Source organism: Antennarius striatus, chromosome 7 (assembly GCF_040054535.1).
Source record: "Antennarius striatus isolate MH-2024 chromosome 7, ASM4005453v1, whole genome shotgun sequence".
Classification (NCBI taxonomy): domain Eukaryota; kingdom Metazoa; phylum Chordata; class Actinopteri; order Lophiiformes; family Antennariidae; genus Antennarius; species Antennarius striatus.
In genome coordinates, this window is record NC_090782.1 from 2810844 (window position 1) to 2837426 (window position 26583).

The 26583-nt window shown below is 40.8% G+C and overlaps 2 protein-coding genes across 8 annotated transcripts in view; both read right to left on the bottom strand.

Moving 5' to 3' along the window:
* ect2 (epithelial cell transforming 2) overlaps positions 1–13202 on the bottom strand; it is a 33264-nt gene extending 20062 nt beyond the window's left edge. For 2 of the 3 annotated variants that reach the window (XM_068319396.1, XM_068319395.1), the window contains exons 1-12: positions 12922–13202; positions 12241–12395; positions 10610–10689; positions 6077–6259; positions 5540–5629; positions 5045–5152; positions 3997–4070; positions 2550–2680; positions 2163–2278; positions 1715–1777; positions 440–665; positions 166–339 (exon numbers count right to left, since the gene is read on the bottom strand). In XM_068319396.1, coding sequence (XP_068175497.1) covers positions 166–339; positions 440–665; positions 1715–1777; positions 2163–2278; positions 2550–2680; positions 3997–4070; positions 5045–5152; positions 5540–5629; positions 6077–6259; positions 10610–10689; positions 12241–12373 — 1378 coding nt within the window. In that variant the 5' untranslated portion in view covers positions 12374–12395; positions 12922–13202. The remainder of the gene's footprint in view (positions 1–165; positions 340–439; positions 666–1714; positions 1778–2162; positions 2279–2549; positions 2681–3996; positions 4071–5044; positions 5153–5539; positions 5630–6076; positions 6260–10609; positions 10690–12240; positions 12396–12921) is intronic. The other variant, XM_068319397.1, reaches the window with a different exon arrangement.
* A 6205-nt stretch (positions 13203–19407) lies between these two features.
* Positions 19408–26583, bottom strand: part of mcf2l2 (MCF.2 cell line derived transforming sequence-like 2) — a 119626-nt gene continuing 112450 nt past the window's right edge. For 4 of the 5 annotated variants that reach the window (XM_068319122.1, XM_068319121.1, XM_068319120.1 and 1 more), the window contains 2 exons: positions 26404–26477; positions 19408–23995 (listed from right to left, as the gene is read on the bottom strand). In XM_068319122.1, coding sequence (XP_068175223.1) covers positions 23898–23995; positions 26404–26477 — 172 coding nt within the window. In that variant the 3' untranslated portion in view covers positions 19408–23897. The remainder of the gene's footprint in view (positions 23996–26403; positions 26478–26583) is intronic. The other variant, XM_068319123.1, reaches the window with a different exon arrangement.

Consider the following 26583-nt stretch of genomic DNA (forward strand, 5'->3'; position numbering starts at 1 on the left):
GTGCACTGGAGCATTTTTCAATCATTTCCTAAAGTTTAGTTGAATACACTCTAAAAAGCACATCAGAACAATCTTTCATCTTCAGCGAAACGCTGTTGTGTACTCCCAGTACTCCCAGTACTCCCAGTGTGTCCTGAGAGTCTTACGCTTGGAGCGAATCCTAACCTGCAGACGTTCTGGGCTGCTCCCCCCTCGTTTGTTGAAGTGAACTTGAACCGAGGTGCGAGCGTTTCCTCCTCCTGTCCCTGTCTGTCCTCGTCCTCTTTTCCCTGGTTGTCCTCCTTGTTGGACTATTCCCGGTCAGAGTATTACCTCCTGAACTGTTCCCTGCTCTATCCTCTGGAATGAAGACAATTCGTCATTCTTGCCTCACAACCTTTCTTTTCTGTTTGTATATAAATGTTCTCCGGGGACGTAAGGAGAGTACGGAGGGTTCTACCTGCCAGGGCCTTGCACGCGTCGGTGGTGTTGGAGATGTCGAGCAGTGAGGACACGGACAGGTTGTGCTCAGCTGAGGGTCTTTTCCGTGGCGGTGGGAAGGGGGAGATCTCCGTCTCCTTGGTCAGCTGAGCCAGCGTGTCCTTCAGACGCCGACGCTTACGGTTACTGGTGGGGGTGGTGAGGGAGAGCAGGGACACAGCCTTCTTCATCGCCGGGCTGTCATTCTGAAGAACAACGGGGTCAAAAAGGGACAAGGAAGAGCAACAATGAGGGAGTAACACTGGAAACGTTAAAGCTAAACTGATCAATGATGAGATAAGGCAGCTAATCCAACTAGTCAAGCTGTTGTTGTTGAGTAAGGGCCAAAGAATATTAACTACTGTATTTTCCTCACCATAAATGTGGCCCTACACATAATTTCTGTGGTCCACAAGAGAATAAAGGGTCTAAAAATCAATAGGTCAAAAATGTGATTTGACAAAAACTACATTTCCCACAATGCAGTTATTAAGCCCATTAATGTCCTAACTTGTTTCTGATGTTATTTTTCTTTATTGATTGATAGTTTGATCCTTGATTGATGGAGTTCTGTGGGTTTAATAACCTGACAGATTAAAAGGATTGATGTTCGAACAGAGGAACAAACAGGTTTTGGTCTGTCTGCCACTCTTCTCCCTTTCTTTTCCTTGCCCTGTCTCTATCCCCACCTAATTTCTTTTCCACCCAACTGGTCAAGGCGGACGACCCCCCTCTAGAGTCTGGGTCCTGACCAGAGTTTCTTCCTCGATGAGGGTGTTTTTCCCTGCCACCGTCGCTTATGCTCTGGAGGGTTCTGTTGGTTTCCTGTCTGTTAAAGCGCTTTGACATGTCTGTCCATCTTCAGCTCAGCTTCCTGTCTTCTTTTCAGTGGCGCTGTCTCTAATCCATCCATCAACAAATATGGACGTTCATATGAAAACAGACCAGTTAATTATGGAATGTAAAAGAGTTATGTATCCCTAGGTTAGCATCCGTTTTATACCTGACAGGTGCATGGAGGTGAGACAGTGAGAAGAGTGTGAACTCCTCTCAGTTAGAACTCCCTTAATGCCTTCAAAGAAACCTTGTTCATCCGAGTGGAAACAAGCTACAGCTTTAAAATTAAAAGTGTAATTTGAGAAATGTATGGACAATCCTTATCTTTATCCTGTTTGCAAAGGATTTTTTGTACCTCACAAATGTGTCTTGAAAAATCACCTCTGGGATGTTTGCCTTCAGTTTCTCTAATACACACCTTCTCATAGAAGTACATGGACTCTCCAGCCCGAGCGTCCATCTGAATGCTCCCCCAGAACCACTGTGGGAGAGACGGGAAAACGCGTTACTGAGCTCTGATGTTGGTTAGGTAGAAAACATTCTTCTGAAAAACAAGAAAACTAATCATGTAAGGACAACTAAACCTTTAGCACCACATTATTCATCGTTCCAAAGGGAATCTGTATTATTGATCACTGTCTTGAAGAACACAGACAGAGAGAGGGAGAGCAGACAGCATCGGCTCAGAAAGAATCCTGAGCAGGTCGTCATTCGGTATTCTGTTTGGGATCACCAGACTGAGAGGATTCACCACTTTTCTCTGGTTTTCTGTGTCTTATTGCTGCAAAACTTCTTAGAATTTGGATTATTCTGTTGAACTGGACCGGTGTCAAACTCGTCCTCTGTCCACAACCCCCCAGACCTACCTCTTGTTTGACTGCAAAGAGTTTCTTGGGGGGAGTGAACGGCAGCTCCTTCACTGAGTTTTCCTCCACCACCATGTGGGTACACCTTTCATCTCCAACCTCCAGGTAACTACCACCTTAGGATACAGAGGAACGGGGAGATGAGAACGTCATATATCCATCATCACAGCAGGCAGTTTCCATCACAGTGCTCCCACTGGGATGTCGCCGCCTGCCATCTTGTTAACACAAAATCTATGATGAAAACTAAGAGATTGAAATCTAGTTTGTTTTAATAATCTGTACAAAACCAAACAGACAAGGGTTGCAAGTGATAGCAAATATGGAAAACTAGCGTACTACAGATAAAAAAGACACAAAGACAGATCTCTGCGCTGCAACACTCACCATGCTTCAGAGTTCTCTCCTCCATGTTGGTCTTCTCTTCATTTGAAAACCCCAGAAAACTCAGGATGCAGTCCTGGAAGGGGGGCACTTTGAACTGTGTCCGAAAGTCCTCCTCATCCGCTTGGAAGTTCCTTAAGACATGAAGGCGGGAAAGTAAGGCCAACAAAAAGTCATCCTTTCTACCAAAGACTTTGTGTTCAAGACTGAATGCTGACACATAAAGAACAGGATACTGATGAGGTCGTATGAGCCCCCCCAAAAGCACAATCTATACATTTCACTGCATTAGTAAAGGATCTGTGTTTGGATTATAGAGTTATTGTTAACACACACACTGATAGCGCTCCCTCAATTCATGGCAGAATATATTTCATTTTTACTGTAAAACTAAAGCCAATAAAATAGAAAAGAGCAACATAACACTGATTTTAATAATGAACTGCCTGAAAGAAACAAACTACATTTTATAAATAACTGAGGCGATCCAAGCCAGTGAAATCAAACAGATGTGTGCAACGCCTTGTTTGGATATAAAACACCACATAATCTACAGGGACATGGTGATGGCACATTTATGCTGAACGTGACAATATAGAGATACAAATACAACCAAGGACGGGAATACATACGGTGAGGCACCTTAGCACGAGGTCAGTCACAGTGAACAGGGCAGGGAAAGTAGCCGTGCAGCTCCAGTAGTGATTTACACGAGCTACCAGGTTTCTTTTCATGATGGGATTGAGATGAATTGTTTTCTACAGAAAAACTTGTGGCTGCATAGATGTGTGTGTGTGTGTGTCCTTGACTTTCTTTTCTCAGTTATTCAGTGAGTGCAGACACCAGCAGCGATCAGCTCCTTTCATATGTCTGCTACGGCTACACACACTAACGTCTGGCCCGTGAAGGGAGCGATAGTGACACCCAGTATGGACTAAATTAAGAAGAGGCTCCCATGATGCTTTGAGCTATTTACCAATGGTCAAAAAATCTACAGTCTACATCTTTCAAATATAGAACAAAAGGATGTGTGTGCTTCTCATTGGGCTTCAGCTGCTTCTAGCTTTTATGTGCAGGAAAATCTTCGTTTTAAAAATACAAATAAGCTTTTGAATCTTTTTCCACTGAACAAAACAACAAGGCCACGACGCAGGTCCTGTGATTTCAAATTGGAGCTCCACGCATGATGCGACGTGTTAAAAGCAGAGTCAGGGTCAAGTGTTCCACCAAACACGTGGGCAGCAGCTTCACTCAGGGATTCTTGTTTGGATGAAATTTATGATCCTCTAAATGCTTGGCAATGAAAACAAAAGTATTGGTTGAGGCATTACTATTAAACCCTGAAACATTAACGTGAGCATCAGTCAAAACAACCGCACTTTATTAGAATGATTAAAAATGGGAAAAGCACGAGGTTCAAAAGGTATTCAATCAAAAAGTCTCAACTCACAATTGATCTCTTCTCTCCCACGCCTTATGAATCCACGATGGAGTGAGGATAGGTGTCCCCATACACACTGCCAGCTGAGACACCAATGCACAATGAGGGGTGGTAAAGAGACAGAGAATAATAAAATGTAAATGTGCCAAAAAATAGATGAGTTAGACAGACGCAAACAGAATAACAGAAAGAGGGCATGACATTTATCGATGCAGTTATACAACTGAAAGAATGTCAAACAGTTCCACTGTGGGTGCTCCCTGGTCGGCTTTCATTATTCCTGATCGCCCTGTCACTCAGTATCACAACACAAACACGGCAGGTACAAATAGGTTCCGATCCCGGAGTAGAATCAAAGCACGAGGGAATGTGTGGTGGAAGCAGTTCTTCTTCTTTCTTTAGTCAGAATAACACTTTTAAATGGAAAGCAGCCTTGGCTGCCTGTCATGAAGCCAACAAGTTCTTATTACATCTCATTGTGTTCAACAAAATACAGCCTCCACAAAAACTGAGGTGGAAAAGTGGAGGTGGTGAGGAGGAAAAAAAAATGACGGCAGTAACAAAAGAGGGAGGGAGAAAGAAAAATAGAAAATCTCTACCATAGATGACTGGGGGGAAGAAACGTGGAGCATCAAGCGTTTGTTAATGTGTGCAGAGAGAAGAGAAAGAAAATGACATTTGTCGAGCTACCCCTATGGAGGGGGCCGAACCCGAACACTCAGATCAGTGTAAAGTTTCCAAGTTGGGGTGAATTGGACTTTCTGACATCACACAAAGTCTGGGGGATTCGAGCTATGCAGAGCAGCAAATCATTTCCTTCTCTATTTATCAACCAAAGAAAGGGAACCTTCCCAGCAGGAGGGGTGGTGCACTGAGTGAAGGTGTACATTTATGTGGTCATGAGAATCTTGCAGGAATATCCCAGAAAAAACTGACGGGAGAATCAACTTCAATTAATTCATACTTCATAAAAATACATTCTGGACTACCTTCAGACAGACGATGAAAAGACTGCAAGTTCTGACTCAGGTAAGGAATTAAAAGTGTGTACACACACCCTGTATTTCTCTCCATGAGTAGACTGGGAAATGAGGTGCGTGACCTTTGTGCTGAAGTCTTTCCGGATGCTTCCACCCATGTGATGAACCAGATTTGCCAAGCATTTCTAAATGGACAATAAAAACAAGAAATATAAGTAAAATCATCAGGCAGGTATGGACTGGATCTGTTTATCAGTAAGGACACACCTGACACTGTTAGAATGGGAGGAAAAGGACCCAGTAGAGTAAGGATACTGTACTAGTTTGTTACAAGCAGATATATTCTGAATTTAATCCATCAACTCTTATTCATAAAGCGCTTTTACAGAAAGAGAAACCCAACAAATCAGTCTTGTTGGTCAGTAGCTATTTTGTTTTTGCATCAGCACCTTTCACTAAAGTGAAATTAGACTGAGTGCCACTAACGAAGAGCCTTCACATAAAATGGATAATTAACTTTGTCACCTGTCCAGACAAAGTTTCAGATTCCAACGTGAAGTTAATAAACTCACCATTTCATCTTTGTCCCTGAAGCCGGTGAAACACAGCGACAGATTGAGCATGGTGGTGGAGTAGAGAGGACGGCACGCGAACTGTAGAGGCTGAGGTGACGATAAAAGGCTGATGTCAGCACAACAAAACAAAAAGTACATTTACAACCTTTCATTTAGCAATTTTAGTAGCATGATGTCTTTTAATGGTATGACTATGCACTATGGAGTCATCTGAGGACGTCAATGCTGACGTCTGTAAATAGCAGCCATGCAGGTCCTCCTGTTCATGTTTGCCATTAAGGTCTAATGTGGAGTCTGTCAAGCATGGTTCTTCATCAGCCGTCATTAACTAACGGTTCGTCTCTGATAGACGCTTCCCCCACAACAGACGTTTTAATCTGAGCGGAGGTGTGAACGCTTCATTTGAAGTGTGGGATTGAAAGTGGAAGGCGAATGTAAGAGACATCAACTGAATAATTCCACCCTGATGAAATCAATGTCAGTGAATCTACTTTATAACAATTCAACATCATCCTGTTGAGCATCAGCGCTTACTTCTTCCTTGGCAGCGCAGTGCAACACGACAGGAGGCCCGACGATGCGGTTGTCACGTTTGTAGAGGTAGGTGTAGTCCGGAGAATCGAAGTCCGTGAGGACAAACACCGTCTCAAAATCAGCGTTCTCTCCGTCTGCAAACTCCTGGACGTTGTCTGTGATGATGAACGGGGTGTTGATGTCCTGCAAAAGAAGAGCAGGAGTGAGGAGAGATGGACTGGTGGAGGCCAGACGGACTCACAGACACACCGTTAATCAGCTGAGGATGAGTGTGATCGGGAACGACAGGTATGTTAGCCGTGTTAATGAGGGTGTGGGATGTCCTATTCATTAACCCATTTAATCAGACACAAAGATTGTAACAAGCATTAAACACACAAACGAACGCTGCAGATAAATGAGCTTTATCCATTTAATAACTTCCCTTTAATGTTTCTACCTTTATTTGGAGGTACAGAACAGCCTAAACTTTATGAAATGTTCATTCACCGGCTTGTCATCAATTTGTTGCAATAAAAGCAATTTTATTTTTTTTAATCCTTTTCATTTATTTTGGTGTCCATGAATTACTTCCAGATTAAATATTTAATATCAAATTCCACAAAATATTTACTATGTACACCAAAAATGCCAGTAATAATATGTTTAATTTAAATGAGAACATTTAATGACCAAACCTTGATTCTAATAGTTATTGGTTGATGTGAACACTTTTTCTTCATTATGGGCCACAGCCCATCTTCAAACTATTAAGGCAAAGACCTTTGGAATTGGTCAATCATAGCTCCCATGTCACTGATGCACAAGAACGTGTTAATATGAAATGAGTGCAATGCAAAAACACCCCAATAAGTGACACAGGACAACAGCAGAAGGGGACTCACTGACAATGTGACTTTGACATGAGGTATTACAGTCAGGATCCACAACACGTACAGTAACACGGTGTTAAAGTCATGACTGAACATTTTGAGAGAAAAACTGATTTTTTTTAAACAATAAGAAAATCATGTCGGCTGAGATTGAGGACCTGGAACGGGGGAAACAGAAGAGTCGCCTCTGGCAAAGGTTCAGCTCTCTAGTCTGTGTTTACAACCATCAACCAGTTCATTCAAACCAGCAGCCTGTCGGGGTTCCAGCCCCCTTTAGCTGCAACAGCACGGCTGAACCATTGAAGCACAGACTCAACAAAGTGGTATCTCTGCATCAAGACATCAGCAGCAGATCTTTTTAGTCCTGAATGTTGGAAGGTGGGCCTCCATGGATTTAACGCGTTCAGTAGGGAGAACTTTGGAGAGCAAGTCAGGACTTTGACGTTATGAGGGGCATTATTTTTGTGGAAACTTCAAATCTGAACCGATTGTTGTAAATTGAAATATCTTTTAAACTTTGGACTGAGCCAAACTCGCCACTTCCCCCTTCCAGCATTGTTGAAGTTCACCGTAAGTGAAGGTGAGAATATTAATAATCTCTCCTTACACTAGGACAAAAAGCACCAACACAAAGTTCTCAAAATGTTAAGACCATTTCTTTAACAGATAACACTCAAAAAAAAATCAACACTTCTAGATCAGTCAAGAATATTTTTTTTGTATTGAATAATTCTTAATTTTTAACACCATAATAACAAATAGAAATCGGCTGCTCTCATATGAAGCCAAATGATGGCAATAAATTGACTTGACTGTCAATCCTCAACTAAAAAAAAATGTATTGATTTGCATTTGAGTGCATATCTGTTATATATTATTACAAAATTTATATGAAAATATTTACCCACACATCCTGTCACCATCCTTGCCTTAGTCATGCACGATTACTGAGCAAGCATTAAGTGTGAATTTAGACTCATGCAGCATTCCACCTTCTTCCCATCAAAGTGCCAGTCACACACTGTACCGTACCATATTGACTATAGATTTTATCATCATTTTCTCCTCTGCACCAGCTTCTCCTTCTCTTATCCTTACCACCGGTACCTCCATTACTTTGATGGCCTGTAAAAACCAAACCAGCAGGAAGCAGACATCAAAAAATGGCATTTGAGAACAGAGCAGAAGAAAAAGGAGAGACGGGACAAAATGTTGTGAGAGAATAAGATATAAGGAAAGAGTAAACCAGGGAGGAAGGGACAAATTCATAAAAAGTCACCCCAAATGAGGACAAAACAGAGCATGTCTGGCTCCAAGGATGCAGGGAAATAGTGAAGAGGAGTTGGTGCAGGGTTTGTGTCCTTGTAAAGTCTAAAGACGCCGACTTCAAACAAATATCAAGCTTCAGAGGGGTAAGTATAGGGAGGGGAAGAAATTTCTGTTAAAACTTAATATTAAAGTTCAAAGCACTCCAGTGGGTGGAGGACGAGAAGAGGACAGAAAGGGAAGAAGATGACAAGAGAGGGTGTGTGTAGGGGGGGGGTCTCCTTTTCTGTGGGGAACGGTAGCGTTAGCGGCAGGCGGTCAGGCATACAATCGCTGGCGTTGTGATGGACCTGTCGGCAGGCGTCTTTGGATGTGCCTGCGCTGCTGACTGCCGGGGAGAAATATATGATTTAAGTATTCAAGATTGACGGGACTCAGGAGACCCGGGGGGGGAAATCATTCCAGCAGCGCCGCCACGCCCCCAGATCACCTTCATGTGCCGTTACTCAAAAGGCACAAAACTATAATACCTACTGGAGTGGACACAAATATGCACCAATGATGTAAAAATTCCCAACATTGTGAAGGGATCTGCAGCAGACGTAGAGCCATCAGACACACTTCTGTGGGATTAAAGGCGACGTGAGCACATGTTCACATTCACCACACTTTTGTTCTGTGTTTTTGTGAAGTTGTTCTTGAAATGTTTCCATTGTCGAGGTAATGGTGTGTTTTGTTTCAGTAAGAGAGTGAGGAAGGAACTCTACAGCCATGACTGAATGTAAAATGAACCACATGTGAACACGCTTCACACACGTGAATAAAGGATCTACTGTTGGAGCCACAAACACAAACGTTTTCCTTGACAACGAGAAGAAGAGGCACGATAAAGTTTTGACAATGTGAGCATTAATGGACCATCAGGTGTCCCATCAACACTTCATACAGACGATTGTTTGAGAGGAATCTATGTTGGGCTGACCTGTGCAGGTATGTGGGACCTGGACAATCAAATCTGATTGGTTAACCCTTAGTATGCTCAGGAAATAGATATTGTGATGTAAGCACTGCCTCTACCTGAGCCTCATCGTGTTCCTGATGTGTCAAGAGACAATTTGCATTTCTTTTTCAATTTAATTTTTTTTTTAAATTATTCTCAAATAAATAATTGGAATTAAATGCAAAACAAGACACAGAGCTTTCCTTTCCATAGCACCGTATTCCTGTTCAATGTTCTCACTCCCATCTTGTTCTGACGGGACGAAACCCTGTTCTCTGGCTTTAAACACACTCACACTCCATTAAAGGCCCTCTCAGCTTCCACCTCCTAACATCTGCTGGCCTGATGTGCCAGCCGGGGAGTGTCTGGCATAAACGCACCCGTCCCAGCCAGAGGCGGTCTCAAAAATCACAAGTCTCTCATTTTCATGCAGAAGCTGCACTGAAATACTTTGGGTGTGAAAGCTCTGCAGGCTGTCAAATATTACAGCCAGGCCTCGGCATTAGGACGCCTTATCTCCACAGACGGCAGGTGCAAGAAAAAGAGATTGGAGGGAAGTATGTGCACTCCTCCCTTAAATACTCATCTTGTTAACTTCACTACATTCTGGAATAGACGAGGTCTTAGTCTGTAAGTCTCCCAGCAAAGTCAAACAGATATTAATAGAGTTCCTCAGCAAGGAAAACCTCACAGACTGAAGGCAGACGCAACAAGTGATGTTCTTACTAAAAACATTAAACTGCGATGAGTGACGTGTGTCATATATACACATATACATACATAATACACATGTATAGTGTATATACAGCCTGCTTTGGGTCTTTTGTTTATTTTGTCATTTCTGCTTTGGGGGTGACTTGGATTTAAACCAGGAAAACAAAGAACAAGCCTGTAGAAACAAACATCACCCTGGATAGATTGTTATCGATTTATTGAATTATATGTGATTGGATGGCTGAAATGACTGTTGGCATCACTACAACATAACCATGTGATTCCTGTCAATCATCTTCAATCAAAGCACGGGGAGATTGTATGATCAGATCCCTACGGGACATTATTGCTGCCTGTATTTTTTCACTAACTGTCTATTGAGGAAAACAAAAAAATACATTTGATGTTATATGGTGAAATCAGCTTAAACAAAATCACCCTGGACTTTAAAAGGAACTTCTGATCACACCCACCTTGTTTGACATTATATTCTTTTTTAGAAAACACAAAACTAAATAAAGTCTTTAGACCATCAGCAGTGTTTGAATAAGTAAAATTTACTTTTTTATATGCATCCTGCTACTACTTCTAATAATAATAAACAAAATGCATTCTGGAATGAGATTCACAAAAGAAAGAGGACCACAATAGACCCTCAGGAGAAACAAAGGCATGATGTACCTGCAGTGCTTTCAACAGCGGCCCACTTCTGCCCGCCGCTCCCACTAGAACAACCCTCGTCTCCACCTTGGGTAGCATATCTGAGATGAAGAGCGTCAGAGAGTGAAAGAAGGGAAAGGGGAAGGAGACAAACAAAATGAGAATTGGGGAGGCGACAGATCAAGGAGGTGATGAAGTTTTTCATCAGTGTGACGGACAGCCTGCGGTTACAGCCACACAGTATGAATAACTAACATCACAGTTTAACACCGGAGAGAACAAAGTAGAGGCCAAGCCTCTGAGATAATCCACCGACTGGACACAACATGTGTTAGGAGACACTAAAGCATCAGAATGAATTAACGTTAGTGTCCATCAATGACGCATGACCTTCATTTTTTTTTCAGTATTTAACAAATTCAAAGACATGAAATTTTAACCCAGTTCCAACATAAAGAGGCTCAAAATCCCTCATCATGGGTGCATTTCAGTGAAGGGAGGGAGTTATTGAGAAGTTACTTCAGAACACAAAAGATACATTTCCAAAGTGGCAAAACACTTTAATACTTGTTTGTCTTGTGAAATAAAGTTGTATTTATTTTTTTAAAAATGATTAGCACATGAGATCTGCTCTTGAATATAAAGCAACCGCCGGATTGTAACCATGAATGTAAAATACAATTGAAAAAAAAGTGCAAAAATCCAGAAAAATCAGTTTCTTGAAAAAATGTCAAACAGTATTTATGATCAGGAATAAAAATGGACGGATGGGATTAACAGACCTAATTTCTAAATTACTTTCTTCACTTCACTCAGGGCAGGGGACACTAACAGGATGTGGGTCATCACTGTGTTTGGAAACAACTTGTTTTCTTAAGTCATCCTGTGAAAACATCATTACGCTTTTTGAACGAGTATCAATCTGAAGATCTCGATGGCAAACAAGTCCCTATCAAACTTTTTAAAAGGCTGCAATCATTACTTCTGATTCCCCAAATCTGCCGAAGACAATGGCAGAAGGGTAAAGCTGCTGTCCATCATTTCTGTCCTTGGCTTATCACCAGGTTTTACCCATTTATTAACCATAATCTATTATATTAAAGGATTCAGGTGTCTGATTGAGTTGACTGTGTTTGATCCAGCATCGCTGATGGCAGGAGTCCCCAATTCATGACACAAGAACCAAAGCCAGACCGCAGAAGGCTTTTCTACAAACAACAAATCATTTTACGTTTTTACATGACTGGAAAAATATCATCCAAGGAATTTTGAACAGGCACAAGTCGTCCAAGCACTGCTTGGGTCCTTTAGTTACTAAGCTGCCACAACAAGCTGCTGGTTATGTCTGAGCCTTGTGTAAAAGACTGCACGACCAACATTAGTAGACGTCTTAGGTGAGGAGGAGAATAAACGGGGACACATTCTGGCTTTACATTTTAAAGATCTGAAGATAAAAAAATACATATTTTCAAATTGAAGGTCACGAAGAAGTATGTGAGTATCTGAGAGCAAACAACCTTCGCCTTCTTCACGCGTCAGGGATGGTTTCCCCATTGCAAACACAACATACAACAACAATAATGATAACACGAACAGTAATATTAATGGACTCTGCTACAGACTACTGTGAGCGTTGATCTTGGAGAACCAACCTTCGCCCTCTTCACATGCCATTCCAAGGAATACCAGGTCCTTGGTGGTCTCGGCGATCCTGGAATCACAGACTGAAGAATCCACCAGAAGACTTCGAGCCGTCCCTAAAGTCAGGATGCTGCTGTCAGCCATGACAGGAAGTACACCGTCCAGACTAACAGGAGTTCAAATGATCAGACACAGAGAGGGGCAGTAGGGCAACAAGGAATGAATGGAAGGTGACAACTGTTAAAGGATAAACAGACCTCTCAACTCAAGAGAAGTGGGATTACTTACTAGATTAGTTACTAGATTACTTCCTAGATTAGTTACTAGATTACTTCCTAGATTAGTTACTAGAGCGTGGATAAAAAGTTACAACTGAGTCACTATTACTGAGGTAAATAGACAGCTTTAGAAAAATATCTAACTGGATTTAATGAAAAGTATTGGTCAGGGCAGTTAGAATGAGTAAAAGCACAATGAATGTCTTTGGTGAGAACATTCCAGACAGAGGACACGTTCCACCCATAACAACACTCAATTAGAGGGAAGTCAAAATGTGTCCCAGACTCTAAAAGCTATGGAGAATCCGGCTAACGACTGATGCTACCGTTAGCATCACCAGCACAGCAGCGGCTAGCTTCGGTCAGGGCTGTTCTAATAGAACAATAAGAATAAAGTGGTTGTTCAAATCTTACCGTCTGCTTCCTTTGCTGAAGGATAACAGTCAGCGGAGACGAACGGCCGGGAGAACCTCCTAGCTTCAGTAGCCTCTGGAGCTAACAGCTAGCTACCGGGCTAAGTCAACAAAACGCTGATAAATCCAGGAAAGACTTCGTTGGTGCAAACAGTCATTAAAGAAAGTGGAAAGTCCCTCAAGTCCGTCCAGTATCAACACATGATGTCCTTTAAGTGTTTAAATAATCCACGATGTTGCTGCTTTAGTTTGTTGATAACCCACTGCTTCATTATAATCCACTCCAACTTTCTGCACTCTGTCCAATTCAAAAAGAAGGCAAACAACTGGGGCGCGCGCTGATTGGACAAGAGCGTCAGGAAGCTGGTCTCTGATTGGTCCGTTCGTTCAAACCACAACGCAGACTGCTGGGTTCAGTGGAGCGTTCCAGGACTGCAGGACCACCGGAGGAATGACGTGAGACTGACGCTTAGTTCACTGAGCTAACTGTACTGACTGAAAACTACTGTTTTGTCAGGTCAGCCACCTAAAAAAGTAGCAATTTGCATTTTCTCTCAAAAGAAAAAGAGGTCGGAACTCAGTGTGCGTACATAGTCAACTGCATTTCCAAATGGTCTGTATGTCAGTACAGAGGAGCAGGCCTGACTGAGATCTGTATCACTGAGGCAGCTATGAAAATTCAGGATCAAAATTATTCACATATGTTTGTCAAAGTTAAGACGTTCGATCGGGTCTTTAGTTGCAAACTGTGCACAAGTCTCACAACAAGAGGGTCCTGTGTTCAGATCCCCCAGTGTACTGTTCTGAGTGGATTTTGCATGTTCTCCTTGTGTCTGTGGGGGTTCCTCACCCGGTTTACAATTTCTTTCCACCAAATAATGAGAAACGTGTGTTCCAAACACACAGGTGATGAAAACACACAGCTCAGCCAGACGAAATAGTTATGCAAACTGGATAGTTTTCAAAGTATAGTTTCCAATAATTGTATTAAATCAAGCATTGTAAACTTCCTGTGTCTGTGATGTGTAAATGTAATTAAAAGGTATCCCACAGTTCCTGAGTTCACTCCTGTAAGCTTTGTTCCCCACACAACCCCAAAAACAGTCCATAACACAAGAAGACTGGATGGGAAAAAATCCCCAGAACCTGACTGGTTCTAAAGTACAGACGGGTGTGGGCAATGGGCATAATGTCAGAATAACGTGTGAACGTTCAACAATAAAAAGAAACAGACAGAAGATCATGTGACATCATGTTGTCACAAACACGGCGGGAGGAAAGGAGATACCAATGATCGGTAGTAAATCAGACAGCTCACGATCACTTAAGAATATTAAAAATGATTCAAGTCTTGAAATTGGCGGTTATGAGCAATGGGGTTCCAAGCATGTGGTTGTTGGTCTATTTTAGCCATTGTTATTCAATTATGTCTGAGGTGCTGTGACCATTACAAAACAGGACCATAGCTTGGAAACTGTTATTTACCCTGCTTTGCTGTGACCTGGTGTTTTCTCTATAAGGAGACCACCAGTGAAATGAGGACACTGTTTTTGGCCTCTTGAGTGGTCTTAGGTAGCTTCGACCATATGGTGTATTCTGTGTGGTTCATTCTCTGTGCTATGCTGCCTGAGGTTGGACCAGCACCATCAGTCTACCACCTGTGTGCAGTGATTGTGACAGGAGTTGGGCTATGCCTGAGCGAACTCTGATTCAGGCCCACAGCCTGCATGGGATCTGCGTAGTGAGAGAAGAATGAGATCTTAGATACCAGTTACAACCTTCCCTCATAGTGTGGCTGGTCTCAGGCTTAGTGAAGAACTTGGACATTCTCAGAATATCAGAATAGAGGCCCGGCTGCTCTGCATTACAATAAGGGAGTTGATGTTGTTTTCTGCACCTGATCAGAACACCTCCATTTGGAGGTTCTCTGGGTACATCCTACCAGGAAGAAAATATAGGTCAGATGAACTCACCACAATTCAACAACACAAATTGCCCGGACATACCAGGATGAACTGAAGAGCATTGATCTAAATATATTCGGTATATAAGTAGACACAAATAATGGTTATTGCTATTTCTTTTAAATAAATGCCCTGCCATATAGTTATTTTGAAAATAATTGCCATACTTTGTTTTAAATATCCCATCATGTGACCTTCATATTTGTTGGTGAAGTTACAGAACCACACATCCTTTTGTAATATTTGTACTTGAGTTATACACATAAAAATGGGCATATAAGAAACAACACTATCCCAATTCTTGGTTATCTGCTGTGTTGTTATAGATTCAGAATAGACATGTTTTTAAGAGCTATAAGGTACCGTACAATAAAATAGGATGATCATGTAGGTAAGCATGCATAGTTTTATCAGCTCGGATCCTTCTGTGTTGACTGGGCACAATGCAGCACCGGTGGAGTTGTGTGCTCTCTTGGGTACCCTACTACATAACATCATTTGTTTATAAAGTAGTTTGAACTACTTTTTCGGAGTAGCTTTAGTTAACAAAAGCAGATTGTTCCCCAGGGCAGTTTTGCTGCACTTCAACTTCTTTCAGTGTGAAATAATTCAAAACTTGCATTGCTATGATTTTTGCAGCAACTTCCTTAAAACTGTTTGTGTGGTCCCTGAAGAGTACCATACACCGCTTGATGTAAACGAATACATTTATTGATCGTCCCATAAACCTAATTTTCATACAGAGATTGTGGGCAAAGCTATGATAAAAATAATTCTTAGGGATTTCTTGTGCAATGAAAACCAAAGCAACAAAGATACGCTTTTTTAGGGTGATAGCATCTTCTGATTTGAACTGACTGAACCAGCCACCCATCTATCATATCCCAGCTGATACAGAGGTGATGCACACCCTGCACAGTTCATTGCAGGTCACACAGAGTCCTCAGATGGATTTGAACCCACAAAATTCTTGCTGTGAAGGAACAGTGCAACAACTACACAACTTTGCGATGAACCACATGTAAAACTTAGTGAAAGGGAACAGCATCAAAATGCTGCAAATGTGCACATAACTTTGACTGGTTCTGATTTAACAATAAGACCAAATACTATTATATGTAGCCACAGCATGACGCAACTGCTTGTAGAACCGACCAGAGAATTACACGACGTCTTTCTGTCCTTGTGAAGGCAGTAGCTTCATCAACAGAAGCTCAACAGTCTGTCACGTTATACACTCCAAAGCAGGTACACACACACCCGCTGATGATGCAATCAGTCCAACATTATCTTAAAACACACACACACACACACCAACACAAGCACAAACACGGTGCCCCTGTCGTTAACAATGTGAAGTCTGGAGGATAGTGAAGACATTCACTTCCAGAAATTCCGTTTGTTTTTGTTCTTCTACTTCAACTTTTGTCAAGTCTTTAGTATGCTTGTCACATTCCTGGGCTGGTGGACCGCTCCTCCAGTCGTCTCACTGACACTTGCGCACACAATCTCTGTCTGTCTTTCTGTATTCAATCCTCAGGAGGTTCACTGTGCAGAACAAAGCTTTGTCAAGACCTTATCTTCCTTCTGCCCAGCTTTGTCCTCCGTAAACTTCCTTCAACCTTTATATTTCTGGATCAGTCTGGATTGCACTTAAATAGAAATACAGACAAAAGATGGTCGACTGCTATTTTTGATGATGTCTTAATGGTTTTGACCAGTAAGCACAGTACAAAAGCAAAAATATTTAATTCATAAATTTCATAATAAACCTATTGCAACCTAAATTACAAATGTCAATTGCTGACAAAAACTGATATGTAGTCAAGTCTTTGTTAGTCTCACATATAGAGGTGAAAATGTGTTAAAATATAGGGTTCATTTATCACGTCCATTCATACTTGGTGTGATGGAACATGTGGGTGATGAAATAACATTTATGCGGTGTGCTAGTGATGTATATACGGTGTACCCCGCCTCTTCCCCGGAGTCAGCTGGGATAGCCTCGAGCATAACCACTGACCAATAACTTAATAAGTGGTTGAAGACGAGATGATTACGATAGTCTCGTCTTCAGGAAGATGACTGAATGAATGAACACGGAGACCTAAGAAAGACAAGAAACCTACAAATGTTCTAAATTTGAATGGTGTTTCCAGGTTCAGTAACATAATGTAGTGAACTTGCTAAAAAACTGTAAAAATGGAGAATTTTTTAACATCATTTAATTTTTGTCTGGGCCGGACAGTCGAAGTGGAATATTTAAGGCTTTAACAGTTGAGTCTCTCTTTAAATGCTGCCGTCATCTTGGGCCACTGGAAAACAGATAAAAGCCCGGCACCAGTCAGACAGAGAGAATACTTTATGCCTTAAGTCGAACATTAATGGCTTCTTCTCTTCCCCTTGATGGCGGAGCAGAGACTAGGCAGGAAGGGTAATGATGCCACTCTGAGGAATCATTGATCACTGACTCAAGAACAGAATGCCAGGGTTTGTCATGATGCCTCTATCTAATCACATATTTAACATAAAGAAAGTCCGTTTGCTCTTATCACCTTCATAGCCATGTCCATAGCACAAAGTCAAGAACACCGACATACAGTATCTGTCCTTCCCACTGCACTCAACCATTGGATTCCCACCCAACCGGTCAAGACGGCTCTCCAGTCTGGGTCCTGCCTGGAGTTTCTCCCTCAATGAGGGAGTTTTTCCCCTCCTCCGTCACTTATGCTTGCTCTGGAGGGTTCTGTTGGGTTTTTCTGTCTGTTAAGGCGATTTGAACTGTCTGATGAAGTGATTACGTGCTATATAAATCAAGTTTGATTGATTGATTGCTTAACTGATTGAATGATTTATATACAATAGTTAAATTTGATTATATTTAATTAAGTCTTTAATCACGATCATTCAAGATGAGACACATGGAGGATCTGAATTCACCACCTGCTAGTAAAAATGTCAATAATATCTGGTTTGACACCGTGAGCATTGGAGACGCTCATATTTTTTCCTTTTTCATTTGACTTTCTTTCAGTCTCATTGTGTTTGATGAACACACCAGTTTGTATGTTTCTGTTGAGTGGACAGCAGATTCAGTTTTTCTGCACCAATGAAATTTTCCATGTTGCTCGTGGGTCCAGAATGACAGTAAACAATGAAAAAGAAGGAAGATATAAAGCAATCATACAACGATAAGGCCATAGATTACTTAACGAAAAGTTTCTTCTTGAATGCCAGTAATAGCAGCTGCTACACAAATGCTAATGATTCTGGCAGCATTTTTCAAAAGGCGTTTGGTTGTCTTAAAGCTGTAAATAGATTTGTGTGGGACGGAACAGAGATTATATTTCCATTCAAATAAGGACAAAGTTTGAAAAATTCTGGTTGTCTTTGTTGGCACTGCTCAATTAGAAATAGTTACTTCCCACTCACACATACATCGTGGTGAGGCCTGTGTGGTTTGTCACGTATAAATTGGGCAAAAAAAAAAAGCCTCTTAGTTTTACATTTAAGTGAACATTGCATTGTCAAACTGCCAAGTGTTTAAACACAGTTCTGCTGCATGTTGAATGCCAATGACAAAAGCAACACATCTGATTTTAGATCAAGCATTTGACTGGGATGTAACGGTTCCTCACTATCTATAGATACTGAACCTCATTCCTCCCAGTGGCTGTTCCAAAAGTGTGTGAGCAATGACGTGAACGGTTACTAATCCTACTGAACAGGCGACACTTTGCTTTGTGTACAATGCATGCAGACAGACTAGAGATGGGTTGTATAAGTGCAGTCCATTTACCTTTTGAAATCACCAAAGCTGCAAATAAGACAGCAGCTTTGACAGATCAATCAGCACTTCAGAAAGTATCAACAACCTTAAAATGTTAGTACATAAAGGAAACGCTCTATAAAAGGAGTGCTGATTTTACCATAAGCTATGCTGAACCGGTACAGATGACAAAACATTAAATAGAGTAGGAAAATACACTTCACCTGGTGGCTGGATATCACCCTTCATCAGTGACCACATTTTCCACACCCCTCAATCCTCAGTAATGTCCAGCGCCTAACAGTAGCAGTCTGATACTTTCAAATTGAGTCACAGTGCCCCCCGCTGTTTTGAAGAATAACAACTCTGAAGACAGATACAAGTGCATCGTCTGTTGGCAAGTTTCTGCAAAAAAAACATGGGGTTTTGCTTTGTAATTGTAGGACATGCTGCATGTTGTAGTCGAAATGCATTGTATATTTGATATATAATTGGCCTGTAATTATATATTTTTAAATATTTGAAGATTGATTGATTTTTTTACGGAATGAGAAAAATTCCCTCGAAAAACAGGATCAGATTTTTAAGTCTCTGACAGTCTAGGAAGCAGTGAAAAACAGTTTTTCTGCGAAAAATTACAACCAGACCGATGAATGAACCCAAACTTCAAAGGAAGACTTGTTTTATGATTTTAATATTTCAAGATGAGCAAAAAGAATCAACTGACTTCCTTAAGATCGGTTGAAACCTTGAAACTGAAGGAGTTCCACGGGGCATGTTTGGCCAGGCAAACAAAGCGAAGTCAGCTTCAGCCTTCAAGGACACAAAGATGTCGTCATGGGAAAGGTTTGCTGAGATCATGGAAGATAACTTTCAATTAAGTCTGAAGAGATTCTGGCAAACCATTTGATGTCTCACAGTGTTCCCGTTAGCGTGCGTCTTTGACACACATTTTTTGACAGGGACACACAATCATCAGACAACAGACACCGAGAAGAAGCCGAGCGAAAACTAGTAAAAATTTGAACATTTGTACCGCAATGGACACAATTGTTTCCATGGCCGAGGCACAGCTAAATGTCAGCAGCCAAGACAAGATAATGAGGGTGCAGCTTAGAAAAAAATTGTGTGAAGAAGGCGCTGTCAGCTTGGTGCAGTCCACATGAGAATGTATGAATTAAAGGCAAAGAAAACTATTGAGAGAAAAGCAAAAGTGGCAAAAATTGTATTACAGTACAACTTTCTTCTTTTCTAAAACTTTTTCTTTTAGAATGACCACCAGGCTGTAACGACTTGATAAAGATTTATGTATTTCTACTCTTTTTTTTTAATGAAACATTTATGACGTCATTATTAATAAAATCGTTAAAATGAACAGTTTAGTTTCTACATTGAACTGCAGTATCTCCTCGTTACTCGCAGTTAATGCGGTCCAGGACCACCCGTGAAAACTAAATCCAGTGATACAGCGACCAAGTACTTATTTTATTATTTACGGTAATTTAAACATTTATGAACTCTCCCCATACTGATATTAAACCACCTTATTTATGTTTTACCCATTCCTACACCTTTATAATGTGTGTAACACTATATGAGTGTCTCCCACTCTTACTGTTTGCTCTGGTCATGGAACACTGGACCTGCTCTGTATTTTTGCAAGGGGGCTGGAGGGAGCGTAGGAGTTTACCCAAACAGTCCACATCAGCTTTGTGGACTTGGGGAAGGCTTCTGATCATGTCCCCAATGCATCCTTCACCGACGGTCATGTGCTCTGACTGAGCTCTGGCAATGACTGAAAGGATAAGATCATGGGTACAAGCAGCTGAAAGGAGTTTCTCTGCTGGGTGGCCTGAATCAGCTTTAGCGATACGATGAGCTCAGACATCTGGGAGAGGCTCAAAGTAGAACCACTGCTCCTCCACATCGATCAGAACCACAGAACCACCTGGGTGGTTTGGACATTTGAAGGATGCCGAAGGGACACCTTTCTAGGGAGGTCTTCCAGGTATGTCTACCTGGGAGGAGAACCAGAGACAGACCCAGGACCTCTCAATTGGCTTGGGAATGCCTTGGTGTCATCTCAGAGTAGTTGGTGAGAGTGTCTGGGCTTCCCTGCTCAAACTGCTGCCCCTGCACCCCAGATCTGGAAAAGCGGCTGAAGATAAACGAACAAATGACTCAATAATAGAAGAGCAAATTTCACCAATCTCAGTGTGGATATCAATAAATGTTACAACTTATTTCTGGGAGGAGTAAGTGAGAGGCATAGTCCATCTTAGGCAGGAAGCAGTGCTGTACAGAAGTAAAGGTGATGTTCCTTCAGTGCTAACAATCCTTTAAATAGTAAAAAGGAAAATAAAAGGTCTCAAAAATGACAAGAATTTTTTTTTTTAACTTCTGGAACCTTTGATATTTAATAACTGGTTGTCCCAACTGATAAGTGAACAAAGGCCAATATCAAAATGAAACCTTAAGACCTGCATGCATCTTAAAGCTTGGAATTATGGACCAAAAATTAAAACACAAAACAGGCTTGCAAAATTAACATTGTAAATGCATGTTATGACAATAAACCAATATATACATTACAATGACAGACTGAACAATGTACAGACTTAATACATTCGATAATATAGATAAAATGGCAATTGAATTGCAGGAAATGCATCCCAATATAAATATATCTTTTGTAAAGAAAGTTTTTTTTTTCTTTTTAACACAAAATAAAAAATACAGCATGTTGAAGAAGAGCAGAGTTGTCAATGGCCTTTAAACCTTTAAACTTTATGGCAAACCTTAGCTAATGTCGTCTATCTATGAAATGAAAATATCTTTCAGTGCCGATCCGTAATCTACCACCAACCAACCAGTTATCCCTGTAACTACAGCTCCATGTCACTAAGTAATTACTTTAAACGCTTTAGAGTTTTAGACAGCGTTATGGTGGCTGTCAGATGGAAGGATGGAATGGTGGATGGATTACAACTGTGCTTTTGTCAGATATTGCATTATGTATTTATTTCTAACAATAATTTCATCTGTTGGCAGAAATGCAAAAAAAAAAAAAAAAGCAAAGAATCTGTTGGAGAATGTACAGTACAGCAGTGGTACAGAAAACCTCTCTTTGCTCCTCAAATTGTGAACTATTAAACACTGTTTATTTACATTTCCAAGCTTTCTTGTGCAACTGGATGGCAGATGAAGATACATTGCTGCTTTCCTCTCTGAATTGGTGAAGGCTGATGTTGAAACAGAAAATAGACTGCCTACTATAAAAAAGTATTTCCCTGAAAAATCACTTACAGTAACAATTCCCAGGCTTCTCACACCATGCTGTAGTTTATTTAAATGGAGGATAGGGGGTGATCTGTCAGATAAATGGTGTTCAGCATATCTGGTTTTTAATGGCAATCCTCACAAGTTGGTAAGAGATCTTAATATCTTAGCAGAACCACTGGCCTAAGCACTTCCAGCAAAGCTTAACGGTGTGCTTGTGTTCAGCAAAATGGATTTTCATAAATGTAAGAATGTCATTAATCTGGTCTTCGATTGAGAACACGTTTGAAAGCTGCTCGCCATCTAAATGGAAGTGGACATCTACAAGCAGGACATGATGAGATCTGTGTATGTGGTACATCCAACATTCTGACCATTATCCACTGTAAATGAATGGAGTCACACTTGTATGCAGTGTACATGATCTTAGTGTATGTGGGTTCTTAAATGTGCATGAATCAGGAGGCTGGAATCTTTTCAGTCTATAGCAGCTGGAATGTAACAAAAGAAAGTGTGACATTTCCTCTACAACCTCGGTAGTGAAATTCCCATTATATAAAGATGTGTACAAGTAGCATAACGTGTCAATGACATTAACGTGTCTCCTTTACACCACCACCCCATTCATCTAAGGAAGAGATGTACCGCAGCAATGCTTAGTTTGCATCAAAAGCTGTTTGAGATCTTCGGTCCCTTGATGGAAAAAAAAATACAATTGATTTTGCTCATGCATTTTCTACTGAAATGTTGGGTAACTTAGGTATTAGTATACAGTAGTTTTATTTTTAAATCTAATATGAAAGATATGAGGCTGGGTAGCTTGTATCAACAAGTGTAAAGAGAACATATCAAAAAGAACTGGTCAATAACCTGTGACACCTAACCTGCCAATTATGTAGCAATGCTTTGATATGACTTCCGTATTTATATCAAATGTATGTAAAACATAAACATTTTACTGATATTAACCTTGATATGCTACAGATGGAGTCTACAGTAATAGGAAAAGGTCCTTTATGTCACTGGAAAAATAGACTGAATTAGAAGAAGCATCATAAACACTGTTGCTGACATATTCCTATTCACTTTTTACCTATATAATTGGCAATTTTTTTCGTATATAATAATAATAACAATAATAATAATAATAATAATAATAATAACAGGACTAGTGATAATATTGTTGTTATTATTATTATTATTATTATTATTATCATCATCATAATTATTGAGAGAACAACAGTTTGGTTTATTTCAAATATTAAAATTTTAAAAAGGCATTCCTATAAATCTCTGACAGCAATTTGTAAGCATAATTTTGTCCTCCACAGGGTGTGAGATAATACTGCACATCAGATGTAACATAACGGTATAATGCGGGTGCTCCACCAGGGCAAAGAAAGGTGAGAACAACAACTTCAAGGTTCTTCTGGAGGCAGCAGCTGCTGTGAACTGAACCTGAAACTTTGAAGCATTGCAGAGCAGAGCAGCAGAGCAGCAAAACAGGGCACCTCGCCAAGGCCTGCTCACAACCAGCATCGAGACTTTATCATGTTTCCCCAAAATAAGTCAAGTCAGAAAAATGAGAATTGCACTTTCATGTATCTGGCTGAACCAATAAGGAATTGATTTTTTACAGTATACCAACTCTGGATTTAAGTTTCGCCACATCCATGCAGCCATGACAGCCGGTACGTCCACCTATGTCCAGTCTTATATTTCCTCCAGTGTGGAATTCAGACAGGGTCAGTTTTCATTTCCATAGGATTAACCGAGAAACTTGAATGATTGCTACATAAATTTTTTTTTAAAAACTACAGTTGAGAAATAACAGAAGGCAGTGTTTTTTAGTGGAACAAGAAGGAGAAAAATAGAAAACCAATAGTCACTGGGATTTGAAGTTCATCTGAGAAAATTATTGTTCAAAAAAACAGACTGTTTGTGCAGCTCAACAGGAGCCACTATCTACATTATCTGCTGTCCTGCGATATGTTCTTCCCATGTGTGGACTTCATTTTCACTGGAGTCAGAAAGCGCTGCTGCACACAGATCACTGAAGATATCTGCAAAAAAAAAAAAAAAAAAAGACAGATGAAAATCAGATTAAACTTTAAATACAATCCAGCATCTGATTAAATATCATCCAGCACTGAGACATGCTATGAACAATCTGAGGCACGTAGGGACAGTGTTTAGGAAAAAAGATACAAAGCCTTCATAGCAGTAAAGCAAAAAAAGAAAATAAAAGCATAACACCAGGCAATGCAGCTGTAAGAAGAGGGTTTAAATAAATATATAAACACAATATCATTGTTGGCCTTTATTTTATTTTTTTTGTAAATGGGCCCAACTTCATCAAAATATAGAAGTTCAAATGCAGTGTTGTGTTTGTCAAGTACAAAAAAAAAGAAAAAGATAAAGGTGGATGAAAGGGGGCCGAGAGAGGAAATGGGAGGGCTTCAATACAAATATGCAAAGCCACCAGAAACATTTCAAGTCCCCTTCAAGCTGGCATGAAAGGGTGGAAAGAGAGGAGAGATGGATGGTGGACAAAGAGGACACTGAGTCCAGAGAGGAGACAGCGAATCAGCAAAGAGTAGTTCCTGATCTGAAAAAAGTTTTTGTGGCACCAAACCATGAAGTAAGCACACAACTGGACGTTTAAAGGCCCACAGACACAGATGAAACAGAGCCGTACCAACAGACATCATTTGGGGGGGGCAGCGTGGCCAAGAATGAAGAAACACATGTCAAACACGTGTGGACATGACAGACGAGACATGTAAAGTGGAAATAGAAAACTGTCCACATATTGCAGTCGCGTCCTTGTCACTGCGTTTTCAAAGTGGGCCTGGTGTGAGTTTGTTCCACTGTGACAATCTGTGTGAATACATGCTTTAAAAGATAGGGCATGACTGGCAGACTTCTGTTTCATCTGCTCCCACAGGAAACTAACCTGAGCTTGCTGTCAAAATTGAACCTACAGAAAAATATGTGAGCGCTCCTTAACATCAGGTTAGATCAGCCACCGTGTGTTGTAGCAGCGCAGGCAAAGCAAACGCTTCAGCACCTGTGAGCACCGGCTCTTTATTTCAAATCACACACCTGAGAGGTGCTGTGCTATTCTTGTATTGTTCAGAGGGAGCAAAACAAAAGCATTGTGGGGATGGGACTTGTTTGCAGTATGCTGTGCAATCTGTATGAGAAAGGAGCTATTGATAATTGCTTTATAGACCACCAACTACACACTGGTTCCACATTTGTTGTGTTTTACTCACTTAGAATTTCAGAGCCGCTTCCACTGCTGCTTGTGATTGTTAAACCTGTCGTCTTGTGGATGTATCAATGTTGAGCGAAGGGACATACTGCACACGGTGTATGGGTGCTGATAGGTAAATCTATTGAAATGCATATACAGTAACACCTCCAGATATGAGTTCAATCCATTCTATGACTGAGTTTGTAAGTTAAACAAAATTTCCCCATTTAAAATAACTAAAATCATTTTAATCCAGTCTAGCTTTGTAAAAAAAAAAACCCATACAAACCCGTAAACCTCCTAAATTATAAAAATAAAAACATTTCTATCAAAAAATAGACATGCAGACTTTATGTTCGCAAAAACTAAATATATAAAAGTTATTGGAAGAATGATGAAGTATGAAACGAAATGCAAAAAGTCACAAGAATAAAGGAGAACGAGATCCAGTCTCAGCTGATGTTGTATCCATCCACCAACTCGTGGTGGTGTTGGCTCACAGCTCAGATTTTGCTCGTACATCGAACAAATATATGAACAGGGCTACAGCTCGTATCTCAAATAACTTGTATGTCAAGCAGCTCATATCTTAAGGTACTACTGTATTTATTTCTGTAGGAAGTGGGAGCATGTGTGTTAACTCACCCCACATATCTACAACATGTAACACATGTGATGTTGTTTTACGGGAGTGGTCTGTCTAATCCTGCCTTACTGCACTAGTATTTCAATCAGTGGCTCAAAAACTGATAGTGATTGGATGCTAGGTAGTGGTACATCTGGATTTTAATTCTACTTTCAAATCCATGGGTGCCACAAATAACTCCTCCCACTGTTTTACTCTATAGTTACTGCTTCATAAAGACCCTGATATGAAAAAAACAACACTTTTTGAGTCATGAGGTGCTTTACTACACTGGCCTCAAAAAGTCCACTGAAAATAAAAACGTGTTGCAATCAGTGACATCATGCTCTGATTATTCAACTGAACAAGCCAAAGCGGTTCAGGCCCATACGCTTCCAGCTTCTGTTCAGTAGTGCCTCTCTGTCCCAGAGGAGCAGCCCCAACAGCCCCTTCTGCCCCCTGCCGCATGAGAGAGTGAGGGAGCAATCAAAGGAGACGGAGTGCAGGTGAGGAGGGATGGTTGAGTGAAAGAGTTAAAGCCAGGCGTCCAGTGTTAGTCACAAGCAGCAGTGTTGTTACGTAATGACCTCCTCCAGATGCTGTTTGTAGTATAGCGGACGGGACCAGCCCCGTCTCCTCTGTGAAAAGGTTCTTGACTAGCCTAGAACATGAAACACAATGAATAGGATGGTCTTCAGCTGCTCATCGAGGAAAAGAAATCACAGTCACTCTTTATTTGACAGCTCCAATAGTTTCATTAATTCTTT